The sequence below is a fragment of the Quercus lobata genome, chromosome 2 (genome assembly GCF_001633185.2).
Source record: "Quercus lobata isolate SW786 chromosome 2, ValleyOak3.0 Primary Assembly, whole genome shotgun sequence".
Classification (NCBI taxonomy): domain Eukaryota; kingdom Viridiplantae; phylum Streptophyta; class Magnoliopsida; order Fagales; family Fagaceae; genus Quercus; species Quercus lobata.
In genome coordinates, this window is record NC_044905.1 from 66502477 (window position 1) to 66518240 (window position 15764).

At 43.7% G+C, this 15764-nt stretch overlaps 2 protein-coding genes across 2 annotated transcripts; both read left to right on the forward strand.

The window, feature by feature from the left end:
• Window positions 1-872: 872 nt before the first annotated feature.
• LOC115976267 (receptor-like protein kinase FERONIA) lies at window positions 873-3849 on the forward strand. Its single transcript, XM_031097445.1, has one exon. The coding sequence runs from the start codon at window positions 1051-1053 to the stop codon at window positions 3673-3675; it is 2625 nt and encodes an 874-aa protein (XP_030953305.1). The 5' UTR covers window positions 873-1050; the 3' UTR covers window positions 3676-3849.
• Window positions 3850-8036: 4187 nt separating this feature from the next.
• LOC115968697 lies at window positions 8037-9452 on the forward strand. The gene is made up of 4 exons (XM_031088172.1): window positions 8037-8125; window positions 8214-8393; window positions 8472-8860; window positions 8937-9452. The coding sequence occupies exons 3-4, from the start codon at window positions 8474-8476 to the stop codon at window positions 9450-9452; spliced, it is 903 nt and encodes a 300-aa protein (XP_030944032.1). The 5' UTR covers window positions 8037-8125; window positions 8214-8393; window positions 8472-8473.
• The last annotated feature ends 6312 nt before the right edge of the window (window positions 9453-15764 follow it).

Sequence of the window (15764 nt, forward strand, 5' to 3'; positions counted from 1 at the left end):
TTTTATAGGAGGCCTTGGGCTAGCCCTACTCTCTCCTCTCATATTTATAATGAATCTCAACATGAATTTAATTAGTGGGATCTAACACAAATGTAAGAAAATAAAGTACTACATCATTGTACTATGGTAATATCTAATAATTATTTTAAAAATTTATTACCCCATCCATAGTTGTAATTCATCTCAAATTACACTCCTTGTGTTAAATTTACCTTGAACTATAAATAACTAGACTTCACAAACATTACTTTCCACACATCTTCATCCAATAATCAATTTTGTGTATTGTTGAGTCCATCCTTAATTGTAAAAGGTACAACTTTAGTTGGAAATTTTCTCCCATTCCATTTGGTTGGAAGAGTGAAAAAGTAAGAATAGAAAGTAGGGAGTTGATAGAAAAGTGGATAGATGGAAGATATTTTAGTTATTCCTCATGGTGTTTGGTTTGAGGGGTGAAAAAGTGGAATGATGAAAAACTTTTTTGTTTAGTTGAGAAAAAAATGAGATTATGAAAAATATAGTTTGTATAAATTTACTCTTATACTCCTATTAGATTTTTTTTTTTTTTTAAGTAACACATTATATTTTTATTAAAAATTGTGTATGGATAAGCACTTCATTTTTTTTACAACCACCGAAAACATATGAGAAAATGCTTTAAAAAAATAATGAGTATAAAAAACCAAAACAGATAATAATAATTGAAAAAAAAAATAAACTAAACAAAAAAAAAAAACAAACAAACAAACAAAATGAATGAGAAGAGAGGAAGAAAAGGATAAGGGGAGAGAAGATGACAAACCAAAAAGAAGAAAAGAACCACTCAAATTTTGTTACTTGTTTTCTTTCATGTACTCTCTCCAAATGAGAGAGAGAGAGAGAGAGAGAGAGAGAGAGAGATAGTGAGAGAGAGTTTTTGGTGGGCTAGAAAAGTCACTTGCCCAGACAACATTAAGCTACTTTCAGTGCAGCTTTTACATAGTGATTGTGCACCAGAGCAGCTTTTAACTTTCAAGAGAAGGAGCTTGCTGATTTCCCCAATCTACAAGTATGCTCACGCTTGCCCTCTACCTATTCTTGTTCCCTCTCCTCCCCTACCTCGTCGCTGCCACCGAAAACCCACAGCCCTATAATGCAACTGATTATTTTTTACTCAACTGTGGTTTGATCTCCACCCAAACCTCAAATGATGGACGGAAATGGGAGGATGACGCAAAATTCTCTCTCCCTTACATGCCAAACACATCATTAGTATCCACAGCCTCCAAACAAGACCCTTCTGTTGAGATAGTCCCTTACATGACTGCTCGTACCTTCCACAATCAATTCACGTACTCCTTCCCTGTTTCACCGGGCCAAAAGTTTGTGCGCCTCTACTTTTACCCAGTTTCATACTCCAGTGGGCTCGATATAACCAAGTCCTACTTCTCCGTCACCGCCAATAGTTTCACACTCTTAAGCAATTACAGTGCCTACCTCAACGTTTTTGGGACAAGCCCTCCCTTAGCCAATAGAGAATTCATCATCAACGTACTGCAGACCGATGAAAGGCTCAACATAACTTTTATTCCATCTCCAAGCTCTTTCGCTTTCATCAATGGTATTGAAGTCGTTTCTATGCCAAACAATCTCTACACAGACCACACAGACGACAGTGTCACCTTCGTAGGTAACAACTATTTCTACAATTTCGACGACACCACTGCTCTTGAGACTCTATACCGGGTGAACGTCGCCGGCCAAGGCATCTCTTCTGTTAAGGACACCGGAATGTACCGGGTTTGGGAACAGGACGAGAAATATATTTTTGGTGGGGATTTGGGAACAACACCTTTCCTGTCCAACGCTAAGATCCAGTACACTAACCACACGCCGGCCTACACGGCGCCGGAGACGGTTTATAGGACTTACAGAACTATGAATCCAGATTCTCATGTCAACCTGAAAACCAACCTCACGTGGTTCTTCACAGTTGATGTTGGGTTTCTTTACCTTGTTAGGCTGCATTTCTGTGAGACTCAGCTGGAAGTTACTGAAGAGAATGAACGCATATTTACCATATTTATCAATAATCAGACGGCTGAGCGTGAAGCGGACGTGATCCACTGGAGCGGTGGTAGCAAAATTCCAGTCTACAAAGACTACGTTGTGTCTGTACAAGATGAAAAACCTGGGAAGCAAGAATTATGGCTCGCGCTGCATCCAAACATGAACTCGAAACCCGAATACGCCAACGCAATTTTGAATGGTCTAGAAATATTCAAGTTGAATAAAACTGATGGTAGTCTTGCCGGGCTCAACCCAGATCCGATTCCATCAACCTCTCCACCAATTGCAACCCGAGACTTGCCATTAACGAAGCCAAAACATAATCTGACAACAACAGCAATAATTGCAATAGCTGTTGGTGCAATATTTGGTATAGCTCTACTCTCTGTTCTTAGTTTTTTTATTTTCCGGAGGAGAAAGAGGGTCAAGGACTTGAGCAAGACCAAGTCAAACACAATCAATGGCTCATCTCTACCGTCAGCTGTATGCCGATACTTTCCGTTTTCTGAAATCAGAGCCGCCACAAACAGTTTTGATGATGTTTTGATCATAGGGTTTGGAGGGTTTGGGAACGTGTACAAAGGTTACATTGATGATGGGGCCACCCAAGTTGCAATCAAGCGACTCAAATCTGGGTCACAACAGGGGGCCCACGAGTTCAGGACCGAGATCGAGTTACTCTCCCAGCTTCGACACCATAATCTTGTGTCTCTGATAGGCTATTGTAATGAAAACAGTGAAATGATACTCGTATATGATTATATGACTCGTGGGACTTTACGTGACCATTTGTACAACACCAATAATCCTCCTCTTTCATGGAAGCAACGGCTCGAGATTTGTATTGGTGCAGCGTATGGGTTGCAATACCTTCACGCTGGGGCTAAGCATACGGTGATTCACCGTGATGTAAAGAGCTCGAATATTCTCTTGGATGAGAATTGGGTGGCTAAGGTTTCTGATTTTGGGTTGTCTAAACTTGGTCCAACTAGCTTGTCGAAGACCCATGTAAGCACAGAGGTTAAAGGTAGCTTTGGGTATATGGATCCAGAATATTATCGACTTCAACAGCTGACTGAAAAGTCCGATGTGTACTCTTTCGGTGTAGTGTTGTGTGAAGTACTGAGTGCAAGACCACCGTTGCTTCGTACTGCTAAGAAGAACCAAATGAGCCTTGTTGATTGGTTTCAAGAATGCTATCGTAATCAAATGCTTGATGAAATTGTTGATTCATTTTTGGAGGGTTTGATCGTGCCAGAGTCTCTAAAGAAATTTGGTGAGGTCGGAGTGTCTTGCTTGCTCGATGATGGAATCAAACGGCCATCGATGAATGATGTGGTGTGGGGTCTCGAGTTTGCATTGCAATTACACGAGAGCCCAAAAAATATCAGCCTCGATGAGACTAAAATAGAAATGGTGGATATTGAGAAATCCCTTTATCCAATGTACGCAATTGGGGATAGTTCTGATAGCATGTTCGCTAGTAGTAGTGAACTCGTGTGGAATTCAAAGGGTAGCGGCGTGACCATGACAAGCAGCGAGGAGAAAATTTTGGATTATACGCAATCTGATAAATTGATGTCAGGTAATGTGTTTTCTGAGCTTATGCATGCAAATGGGCGATAATAGAATTCAAGCAAGAAGAGGGTGGTGGTAGTTCTTCTAAGCCGAATTAAAATAAATAAATTGTTAGTTTTATAACTTTTCTTAGTGGCCATAAAACCAATCTTTTTTCTTTTTATCTTTTTTTAGGATAGGAAATGCCAATATATTTGAATTTATGCTTTGTAATTTCCATTTTGTCATATATAAGTATTATTAAATTGTTTAACTCACTTAAAAATTCGAATGGAATTATTATTAAATTGTTCAACTCAATTAAAAATTCGAATGGTCAAGTTTGCAGAGGACGATTTTTTTTTACCTTATTTTTATTTCTTTACTCTACTGGAAGAATCGTTGAAGGAGTCACCACTAGCTAGCAAAGTTTGACTTGTATGAAAGACTTGCTGGAAGACTTGAGGTCTTGTGGAAGACTCCAAATTTAAGGTTGCGGGTCACACTTTAGCATCTTGGTCTCTGTGCAACGAGTGGCTCTAGCAGAAGTAACTCTTTCACAACTGTCTTGCATCTTTTTTATCTTTTTTTTCGGTAAAACAAGCTTTAACATTACTTAGGAATTCACAAGTCTATTACAACGTAAATTAGCCTTATCAAAAGCTGATATATCCTCCACCACAGACGGTGGGTTACAAAAAGTTACAAAACTAGACAAAAATTGCGCTCCTAATTTAGCCAAAGCATCAGCGCATTGGTTTGCTTCCCGGAAGGCATGGATCACGTGCTTGCTTGGGATTTCCTTCAATAGGCTCCTGCAATCAGATAAGAGAAGCTCCATTAAGAGATTTTCAGTTTCATTGTTCATTAGAATAACTATGCTCAAAGCATCAAGTTCGACAATGAGTTGCTGAATGCCCATCTCCTTAGCTAACAACAACCCGTCCCTCAGTGCCCAAAGCTCAGCCAAGGTACTATTAGTGAACCCAAGGCCTCTAGCAAACCCCTTCAGCCAAGTCCCCTCATGATCTCTAATTAAACCCCCTCCACCAGCTCTATCCGGACTCCTCATAGCTGAACCGTCTGTATTAAGTTTCATCCAACCCCTTGGTGGCTTCTCCCACCCCACGGGGACAATGGTTTTGTGTTGTTTGATCTTAGAAGCAAGACCAATGGCAAAATATTCAGTACCGGCTTGGATACATTTTCTCCAACAGTGAGAATCCACCACACCACACATTCAGTATTAAATGAACTTAGCATTTTTTTTATTCACACTTTACCATGTTACAGATAAAGAAATTGTGAAATAGTATTAGATTTGCTATGTAACAGACTCACTGGCACTTTTGTGTTGAGTTTTGCTCCTCAATCCTTTAGTAATGTCATATATATTGTCGGAGCATGCTAGTATTTTGTGATATATTGTTCAGATTTCTTTTCTATTAAATTCCTATGCAGTTTGATTATACAAAAATAAAAACCTCTTAACGTGATAATACACAATAATTTACACCTTTAGAAACATATAAAAATTGACACCTAGTGGTATAGTAAGTAAAAAAAAACGATATCAATAATGAGCCCAAAAAACTAGCTAGTGAAAGTTTGTCAATTCTCCAATTAAGTGTGAAAAAAGTTGTCAAATTTTTTGTTTATATAGCATTGCTTAAGTCAAAATATAAGTTTATGGAAGCAAACAAACATAGGACACGGAATTCAACACAAAAGTCTAACTGCCAATATCACAATCTATTAAATTGAGAATAGAGTAAAACTTAGATAAAGTATCTTAAAGATTAATCCTTAGGTATCTTTTTACATTTCAGCTACATGTATAATTAAGTTTGTAAATAGCATTATGTCTCGTGTCTTTTTCTTTTTTCCCTTTATACAGCCCATTTGGGCCGTATTTGGATTAGGGGGAGTAAAGTAAAGCTGTCTAAAAATTAAAAATTAGGTTAATTTTTTGCCCCACTCTACTCTACTCCCTTACCCCCCCTTCCCTACCCCTCAATCCAAATGGAACATTAGTATTCCCGCAAGAAAACCTCAAACCCAAGCTCCTCAAACTTCTCTCTCTCACAATGATTTTCCAAAGGTAATTTAATACACATGTTATTAAGTAATGGAATTAAATGGAAATGAACTTATTGTTCAAAATCCACAGCCCAAGACTGGTCTACGTGGTTTCACCAGCAGTGATTCTGATCATAGACTCTTGGTGGAGGAATTCATGAGAAATAGTACTTCGTAGTTTGTACGATATTCTTTATTCCACTATTTGAACATTGACACTTTCCATTCATGAAACCCAATTGTAATGCTCTTGACGAGTACAACTGATTCTAGGACCTAGGAGAAATAACCCAATATGCAAGAATAGATCACAAAAAGATTCATATTGATGGGATAAACATCCTCTTATCCCGCTTAGTTTGATCCAATACATTAAATTGTATACATAGTTTCTATCTATCTAATAATAGTTATAATGGAAGTTAATGATCGTGTTTCCTATAGAGTTGTTTTCTAATACATGAGTGCAATTGTAGTGAATGCATGAAAATTGGCTATATTAGTTCAGCATTAATTAGTTAGGAAAATTTCCAAACTTTCTGAATATTCAAATTGACCTAAAGTAATATCACAGGACACATTCGTTAGCTTCTACAGTTGAAGAATGATGGAACACAAATCCGTCAGTCAGAGTGAGCAGATGGAGTCCACTGTAGAATGTGAAGGTTTGCTTGATGAGGGCCACCGGTGTGGTGCCTGCCACGAAGTCTCCGATGCCAAAGTTAGGATAATAATCAAATATAATTAAGAGTAAAAATGTAGTTCTAGAATAATTTTGCATATCTCCCCTTCTGTTGGTTCTATGAGAGTTTTATACCTGAGGCCTTTGGGGCTAGCCGTTGGGGCTGTAAATGCCCTCTGAAGTAACGTCCCTGGTCCAGTAATGAGACTTTTAAGAGGCTCCTAACGGTCTGCTTGGTTGATTTAGTAACTGCTCAGGTCATTGATTGACTGCATTGAATGACCCCTTGCTTTCGTCAGTGATGATGCTCTCTTCGTTATTTCTGATGACCTCGTCATGGATGATACCTTCGTCACTGACGTTATGTTCGTCAGTGGGACGTAGAATCGTCACTCCTGTCAGTTGCCCCCCAGGTTCTGGGGTCGTCGGTGACACGTCATGACGATCACAGAAGATGAAAAGTCTTTTCCTATGACTCTTGGGGTTCTGTTCCGCTTTTAATGCTTAGTGGCGGCGCTACACGCAATCGTGGCCACGTGGCGCGTGATGATCTGGGGAATTAATGGCATGACCCTTGGGTTTCCCGCTGGTTTTTCAATCGTTCTTGGCCCACATTTAAAACTTCTCCTCTTTAATTTTTCTTCTACTTCTCAGAGAGCAGAGACAGATCAGTTCTTTCAAGGCATTTTCTTGAGACTTCCTTTCTTTTCCAGATTTCTTTTGCGCTGTGCTTCCGCTGTTCCACCATTGGAGGTGCGTTTCACTTTCCTTTTTTTCTTTCTTCTTTTTCTTCTTTTACTGTAGCGTAATTTCTGATTTGCTATTCCCTTTTGCTTCTATTCTGTTGTTGGTTTTTCTTTTGGGGTTTTTAGTTTCGCACCTTATTTTTCTGCCCTCCGATTTCTGCATTTCCCATGGTTGATAGCTTGGAGGTTAGGATAGCTTGCCCATCGATTTCCTTCCTTTTTGCGCGTCTAGGAGGGTCTCTGGGTACTTACCCGTTTTTAGAAAATTTCGTGTACGAAGGCAACAGTCTGAGCGTGGTTTTGGGCGAATTGTTGCCCTTGCTCCGTCAGTCGCTCAATTGGTTCGAGGGTTTAGAGGGGAGAGGATTGATGTCTGAGGTTAGGTCTAGTGATCTTGAGACTGGGCTATCGTCCAGTGGTGACCCGGCTGAAGGAGATACAGCCGTCTCTGGACCTCGAGAGGTTAGGGCTTTTTATGCCCTTAATGAGATTTGTGGTCTAGATGACGAGACCGTAAATAGATTTAAGGATAGGTTTCAATTTCCGTCTAGGGTTCGTGTCCGTCTACCCAGGGAAGAAGATAGGGCCTGTCACTTTTTCCCGGGCGAAATATGTTTTTACGAGTCAACCTTCACTTGCGGGCTTAGGCTCCCCGTCCATCTGTTCCTGATGGAACTTTTAGATCACTTTGGTATAGCTCCCGGGCAGCTTATGCCTAATTCGTGGAGGATCGTCATCAACTGTATGCAGATATGGTTGGCCTCTAACGGGGATATGATCAGGATAGGTGAGCTCACCTACCTGTATCGTTTGAAAGAGTCTAAGGAATGGGGGTATTATGAATTAATCCCTTGGGAAAGAAAAACTAGGATCATCAAAGGATTGCCCTTGTCATTCAGGTATTGGAAATCGCGCTTTTTCTTTGTGTCTGGGGACGACTTCGAGACCTAATCCAGCAGTGATTGGGGTGATATCCCGAGGTTACTCCGTCGGTGGGGAACCCCGACCTTAGGTGCGTCAGTATTTCTCCCCGTCGTTTCAATTTTGCCAATATTGAGGCTCTGGTTTTGCTAACTTCTTTGTTTCTTTGTTTGATGTAGCTAAGAGACGACCTGGACTGAAGAGCAGGTACAAGGAACGCATAGAGACTGCGATCGGGTACGCTGAGACGATTGAAAGCTGGGACGAGCTAGTTGACCCCCGATCTCTTGCATTTTACAATCTTGGTCCTGACCCTTCTCCTTTTGTTCTTCGTCAGCTTGGTATTGAAGGCAAAAAGAGTAAGTTCTGACTTCGTCAATGTTTGATTCTTCTTTTGTACACTTAAGCAGTTTTTGACTGGTATTTTCTTCTTGCAGAGATGACGACAAAGTTCAACAAGGATATGTACGCGAAGATGAGGTCGAAGAAGGATGAGCCCCTGTCCAATCTAGGGAAGAAAGTCGTACGCGTGACCGGGCAGGGCTCTACCCCTACTCCCATTCCTCCCATAGCTCTAGAGACGACGAGAACTGCCTCTCCAACTACGTTAATAGAGGAGATCGTCACTCCAGGCTCAAAAAGGCAGCGCGTGGCTAGTAAAGGGAAGGAGAAGAAGAAGGCTGATGCTTTCTCGTCCACAATATGGGACGATGAGAGGTTGGCTTTGGACAGGGCTCATAAGGTTGTCACTCCAGCGGATCTAAGGGCTCTCTCAGACATGTCTCTGAACGACGTTGCTTCCCGTCATGTTCATAAGCTCGTCCAGGTACTGATCTCGTCATTTTTTTTTTTTTTTTTTTTTTTTTTTTTTTTTTTTCTGACGACTTATAATCTCTTTCCAGGTGTTGGGAGAGAGCCTCCATATTACTACTGAGTATATCACTCAAGAAGCCAAGGTGGCATCTCTGATGACCCGAATGGAGGCCTTGGAGAAAGAGAACTCCGACCTGAAGAAGAACCTGATTACCTCCATGGACAAGGCGACCACTTTGAAGCAGAAGGTTAAAGTGTTAGATGACGACCTCAGGGTTGAACGCCAGTTGACCCAAGAGAAGGATGAGCAGCTTCTTGCAACCAAGGAGAAGCTTGCCACCATTGCTGCCAGATCGGTGGAGGCCTTTCAGACCACTGACGAGTACAATACTGTACTCTTCAGTTGGTATTTCAAAGGTTTCGAGCTGCTCAGGAGGTATCTCGTCAAGCACCCTTCTGGGGTCAACATGGAGAGTTTAGATCTGGAGGAGGTAGATAAGGAGATGGCTTTGGACGAGGCTGCTCAGTCCTCTGCCCCAGATGGTGATGCTCCAGATCCTGCCACCGATGCCCCTGCCACTGTGGATGCTTCTGTTGATACCTGACCCTGTTACTTAAAAAAAATTTTTTTTTTTTTTTTTTTTTGTTGTATTTGGTGGATGCCCTTCTTGTTTTGGGGCCTTTTTCAGAACAGTTAATTTTATTTTGAAAACAATGATAGTGGCCCAGTGGTTATGGGCTGGAATGAAGTTTACTTACTTTTCTTCTAGATGCTTTTGGCTTATTTACATCTGTTTACAATTTTGTGCTTTGTTGAATCCTGTTGTGATTTGATACATTGCACTCTTTTCTTCGTCCACTGACCCCTGCCACTTGTGACTTTAAGGGGGTGTTGTCTGGCGGCTTAGGTCCGTCCAGGCGGACTCTTGTTACTTAGTCTTTTAGCAATCATAATATGGTCGTCAGTAACTTACATCCGTCAAGGCGGAATCTTGTTACTTAGTCTTTTAGCAATCATAATATGGTCGTCAGTAACTTACATCCGTCAAGGCGGAATCTTGTTACTTAGTTTTTTAACCATACTGCTATGGTCGTCGGTAACTTACATCCGTCAAGGCGGAATCTTGTTACTTAGTCTTTTAACCATACTGCTATGGTCGTCGGTAACTTACATCCGTCAAGGCGGAATCTTGTTACTTAGTCTTTTAACCATACTGCGATGGTCGTCAGTAACTTACATCCGTCAAGGCGGAATCTTGTTACTTAGTGGTTTATACCCATTGTGTGGGTCGTCAGTAACTTACATCCGTCAAGGCGGAATCTTGTTACTTCAATTCTTTATTGGCCTTATGTTTGACCAATGCTGCCTGCGCAAAAACATCAGAAGAATAATACTTTTATTAACTTTAATAACGAATGCATTCATGTATTACATTTACTCATGGTATTTCTTTAAGTGCTCAATGTTCCACGGACGAGGGAGCTTTTGTCCGTCCATAGTTTCCAGGTGGTAACTTCCTTACCTTGAGTAGTGGATGACGCGATAAGGCCCTTCCCATGTAGGGCCCAGTTTCCCTTGAGTGGGGTCTTTAGTCGCTATAGTGACTTTGCGAAGGACGAGGTCCCCTATGTCCAGACGCCTGAGTTTGACCCTCTTGTTGTAGTACTCAGCCATCTTTTTTTGATACTTCGTCATTCTACCGGACGCATTATCTCTTATTTCATCTAGGCAATCCAGGTTGAACCGCAGTCCCTCGTCATTGAGTCCATCTCTGAAAGTTCCTCGTCTGATGCTTGTTACTCCAACTTCTACTGGGATTACTGCCTCTGTGCCATAGGTAAGCCTGAAGGGTGTCTCTCCTGTTGGGGTTCTGGCTGTAGTCCTGTACGCCCACAGGACACTAGGTAGTTCTTCTGGCCAGGCACCTTTTGCTTCGTCCAGCTTGGTTTTGATTATCTTGAGCAGCGTCCTGTTCGTTACTTCCGTCTGTCCGTTTGCCTGAGGATGTCCAGGGGATGAGAACTGATTCTTGATCCCGAGGTCCGAGCAGAAGTCTCTGAAGCCTTGGCTGTCGAACTGCCTCCCATTATCAGATATGATCGTCAAGGGAATCCCGAACCTGCAGATTATGTTTTTCCACACGAAGCTCCGGATCCGAGCCTCAGTGATGGTTGCTAGGGCCTCTGCTTCAACCCATTTTGTGAAATAATCAATAGCAACCAGAAGGAATTTTATCTGACCTTTACCTTGGGGCAGAGGACCGACGATATCGATTCCCCATTGTGCGAACGGCCATGGGGAGGCTATGGTCGTCATTTTCTCCGCTGGGAGCCGCTGCACGTTCCCATACCGCTGGCATCTGTCGCACCTTCTGACGATATCAGCAGCATCTCCCTGCATGGTTGGCCAAAAATACCCCGCTCTTATCACCTTGTGGACTAGGGATCTGGAGCCGGCATGGTTGCCACAGATTCCTCCATGTACCTCTTCTAGGATGTATTTGGCCTCGTCCTCGTCAACGCACTTTAGATAAGGCATAGAGAAGCCTCTCTTGTACAAGACGTCATTCAGGATCGTAAACCTGGCTGCTCTCTTCTTCACCTTTCTGGCTTCGTTAGTATTCTGAGGTAGGTGCCCATCCTGGAGGAAGGATATTATGGGCGTCATCCAGGTTCCTGTGCTCTGGATGGAGAACGCCGCCACCTCTTCAATACTCGGGTGTTTCTGGATCTCTATTGTCATGTCTGTACTCGCCTTTCCTTCTTCTGACGACGCTAGTTTCGATACTTCGTTGGCCCCAACATTCTGGCTTCTTGGTATCTGGACGAACTCCACTGTGTCGAACTCTTGGGTTAGTTGCCTTGTCAGTTTAAGGTATTTCTGCATCCTCTCTTCCTTTGCCTCGTATTCTCCACTGATCTGTCCGATTATCAGCTTTGAATCACTCTGGATTAGCAAATTTTTGGCCCCAAGAGCTTTCCCAAGCCTCAAGCCCGTCAATATTCCTTCATACTCGGCTTCGTTATTGGTGGCTGGGAACTTCAGGTGAACCCCATACTTTATCACTTCTCCGTCGGGGGTGGTTATGACGACCCCTACTCCCCCTCTCTTTTGGGCTGACGAACCATCTGTCTGTATTGTCCATTTATCGACTTCGTCAGTAATTCCATCTTCGTCTGGCAGAGTGAATTCAGCGATGAAGTCAGCCAGTGCTTGTGCCTTGATAGCTGCTCTTGGATGGTACTCGATGTCAAATTGGCTGAGTTCGACTGCCCATTGGACCATTCTCCCTGCGGCTTCTGGTTTGTTCATTGATTTCTTAATTGGTTGATCCGTCATCACAAGGATAGGATTTGACTGGAAATACGGCCTGAGCTTGCGCGAGGCTACTATAAGTGCAAACACAATCTTTTCGATCCTTGGGTACCTGAATTCAGCTCCTTGAAAGGCTTGGCTGACGTAGTACACCGGGAGTTGCTTCTTACATTCTTCTCTCAAATCAAGGCTGCGCTTACTGCCGAGACTGATACTGCCAGGTATAAGTATAAGTTCTCCCCTCCTTTGGACGGGCTCAGGAGAGGTGGACTGCTCAGGTATTGCTTCAGCTCCTGGAATGTTGCTTCGCATTTGTCGGTCCAAGCAAAAGCTTGCTTGAGGGTTTTGAAGAAGGGCAGGCATTTGTCTGTGGCCCTAGAGACGAACCTGTTCAGGGCTGCTATCCTTCCTGTAAGTTTTTGTACGTCCTTGACGGTCTTAGGTGAAGCCATGTCGATGATAGCTCGTACCTTCTCTGGATTTGCTTCTATTCCTCTCTGGGATACCATGAATCCCAAGAACTTACCCGAGGCTACCCCAAAAACACACTTGCTTGGATTCAACTTCATCTGGTGCTTTCTCAGGGTTGCAAAAGTCTCCTCCAGGTTGTCCAGGTGAGCGAGCTCCTCCTTGCTCTTGACGAGCATATCGTCCACGTATACTTCCATGTTCCTGCCAATCTGTTGGCTGAACATTTTGTTCACCAATCTTTGGTACGTAGCTCCAGCATTTTTCAACCCAAAAGGCATCACCTTGTAACAGTAGAGTCCTTGGCTTGTGATGAAGGCAGTCTTCTCCTGGTCTTCTTCAGCCATCTTTATCTGGTTGTACCCTGAAAAGGCGTCCATGAATGTCAGTAGCTTGTGTCCGGCGGTGGAGTCCACGAGCTGGTCTATCCTTGGTAGAGGGAAGCTGTCCTTTGGGCATGCTTTGTTCAGGTCGGTGAAGTCTACACACATTCTCCACTTTCCGTTTGCTTTCTTCACCAGGACGACGTTGGCGAGCCATTCTGGATAATATGCTTCCCGTATGAATCCAGCCGTCAAGAGTTTGGTTACTTCCTCTGCAACTGCCTGATCTCGTTCTGGAGCGAAGGTTCTTCGTCGTTGCTGAATGGGCTTCCTGCTGGGGTCCACATTCAGCCTATGCTGGATGACTTCTGGAGATATGCCTGGCATGTCCTCGTGACTCCATGCAAAGACATCTAGATTCCCCTTAAGGAATTTTATGAGCTTCGTCCTCATCTCGGGTCTTAGCGTCGTCCCTATCCTGGTCGTCTTGTCCGCATTTCCTTCCACCAACTCTACTGTTTCTAGGGTCTCCATCGCGTCCTCCTCTTTTTCTTCAATCGTCCACGTGTGGTTTTCCTTTTTTGCCAGTACGGCTTGATAGCATTCCCTTGCCAGGACTTGGTCACCCTTCACTTCACCCACGCCGTTGTTTGTTGGGAATTTCACCTTCAAACAGTAGGTTGACGTTACCGCCTTCCACTTGTTTAGGGTGGGCCTCCCAATGATGACATTGTAGGACGAAGGGCAATCTACCACCAGGAAGTCTACTTGTTTGGTCAACTGCAATGGGTAGGTCCCTGCCGTCACCGTCAGAGTCACTATTCCCCTGGGGTAGACCCTGTCTCCACTGAAGCTGACGAGCGGAGAGTCAAAAGGACGGAGCCTTTTTGGATCCAATCTCAGCTGCTGGAAGGCGGGGAGGTAGATGATGTCCGCTGAGCTCCCGTTGTCAATAAGGATCCTTCTGGTATTGAACCCTTCTATATTCAGTACAATGACCAGGGGATCGTTGTAAGGCTGCTTTACTCCCCTGGCGTCTTCTTCATTAAAGGACATGTCTTGGTATGTTCGTCGGTGCTTGGACGGAGGCATGGTGTGGACGCTATTCACCTGTCTGTGGCATGCTTTTTTGAGTGATCTAAATGACCCTCCTGAGGATGGTCCTCCCGCGATCGTGTTTATCTCCCCGATCACTTTGCGTGGAGGCTGGGACGGATGGTCGTCATCCCGAGTAAAGGATTCATGTTGGGTCCTGTTGTCGTCTCTGACCTTGCCATATTCTCCTTTCTTTACATATTTCTGTAACTTTCCTTTTCGTATTAATTCCTCTATTTGTTCCTTCAGGTCTCTGCATTCTTCTGTGTTGTGACCGTGGTCTCTATGGAACCGGCAATATTTGTTTTTGTCACGTACGTTGGGGGACGAATGTAATGGCCTGGGCCATTTGAGATAATGCTCGTCCTTGATCTGCGTGAAAATCTTGTCAACAGGCATAACCAAAGGAGTAAATTTTACCTGACGAGGATTTTTGTCGTCTCTCCGTCTATTCCCATCGTTGTTCCGACGTTCTGGTCTGTCTCTCTTTTGCCCTCTGCGGTCGTCTTCTCCTTTGGACTTGTCCCCTAGTCTCTCAGCACCTTTTATGGCAGCTAGAGCATCCTCCGCATTCATGTACTTTTGTGCCTTCAAGAGCATCTCAGCCATTGTCTTCGGGGGGTTTTTTGCAAGAGAGGCCACAAGGTCTCTGGATCTCAACCCTGCTTTGAAGGTCGTCAGTTGCACCTTGTCATCAGCTTCGTCCACTTCCAGAGTTTCCCGGGTGAATCGCTTGACATATGACCTCAGAGTCTCCTTCTCTCCCTGTCTTATGGTGAGTAAATAATCTACTGGTCTCCTTGGGCGTTGTCCCCCTATGAAGTGGCGCAAAAAGGCACTACTCAGCTGACCGAAGTTGTCTATGGACGAGTTTGGTAACTTAGTAAACCACTCTCTTGCAGCTCCTTTGAGAGTCGTAGGGAAGGAACGACACAATATCTCGTCGGGTGGCTGCTGGAGACCCAAAGTCGTCTTAAAGGTATTAAGATGATCCTGAGGGTCCTTGAGTCCGTCGAATGGCTCTAATTGAGGCAGGCGAAACTTGGACGGCACGGGGCAATCAAGTACTGCTGCAGTGAAGGGCGAATCTGTAGCCTTTACCATTTTGTCTACACTCCGGTCCGTCTTTTCCTTGATAGCGCTCCTTAATTCGTCCATCTCTTTCCTCATTTCCCGAAGAAGATCTGAGTTCTGTTCGTCCGGAGTAGTTGGTCTCCGGGGGATTTCCCTCTGCTGGCTATCCCCCTCTCCCTCCGTGTTACCCTTGGACCGGTTTTCTTCCTGTTGAGCTTGTTGAACCTGCTAGAGCCGCAGCTTCATTTCCTGGTTCTGTCTGGTGAGTTCCTCAATGGTGGCTGCAAGGGCTTGAACTTGCTGGGTCAAGGTTGCTGAGTCTGGGTTGGATTCCATCTGGATATGGAGAATTGATGGAAGCTACGTTTTCGAATGTGAATCCGAAAAGATCGTCCCCATAGATGGCGCCAAACTGATGGAACACAAATCCGTCAGTCAGAGTGAGCAGATGGAGTCCACTGTAGAATGTGAAGGTTTGCTTGATGATGGCCACCGGTGTGGTGCCTGCCACGAAGTCTCCGATGCCAAAGTTAGGATAATAATCAAATATAATTAAGAGTAAAAATGTAGTTCTAGAATAATTTTGCATATCTCCCCTTCTGTTGGTTCTATGAGAGTTTTATACCTGAGGCCTTTGGGGC

Excerpts from the sequence above, each read along its gene's own strand:
- LOC115976267 (XM_031097445.1), top strand. The coding sequence starts at position 1,051 with ATGCTCACGCTTGCCCTCTACCTATTCTTGTTCCCTCTCCTCCCCTAC.
- LOC115968697 (XM_031088172.1), top strand. The coding sequence starts at position 8,474 with ATGACGACAAAGTTCAACAAGGATATGTACGCGAAGATGAGGTCGAAG. Across the intron at positions 8,861-8,936 it reads ATGTTCATAAGCTCGTCCAG|GTGTTGGGAGAGAGCCTCCA; the intron begins GTACTGATCTCG and ends ATCTCTTTCCAG.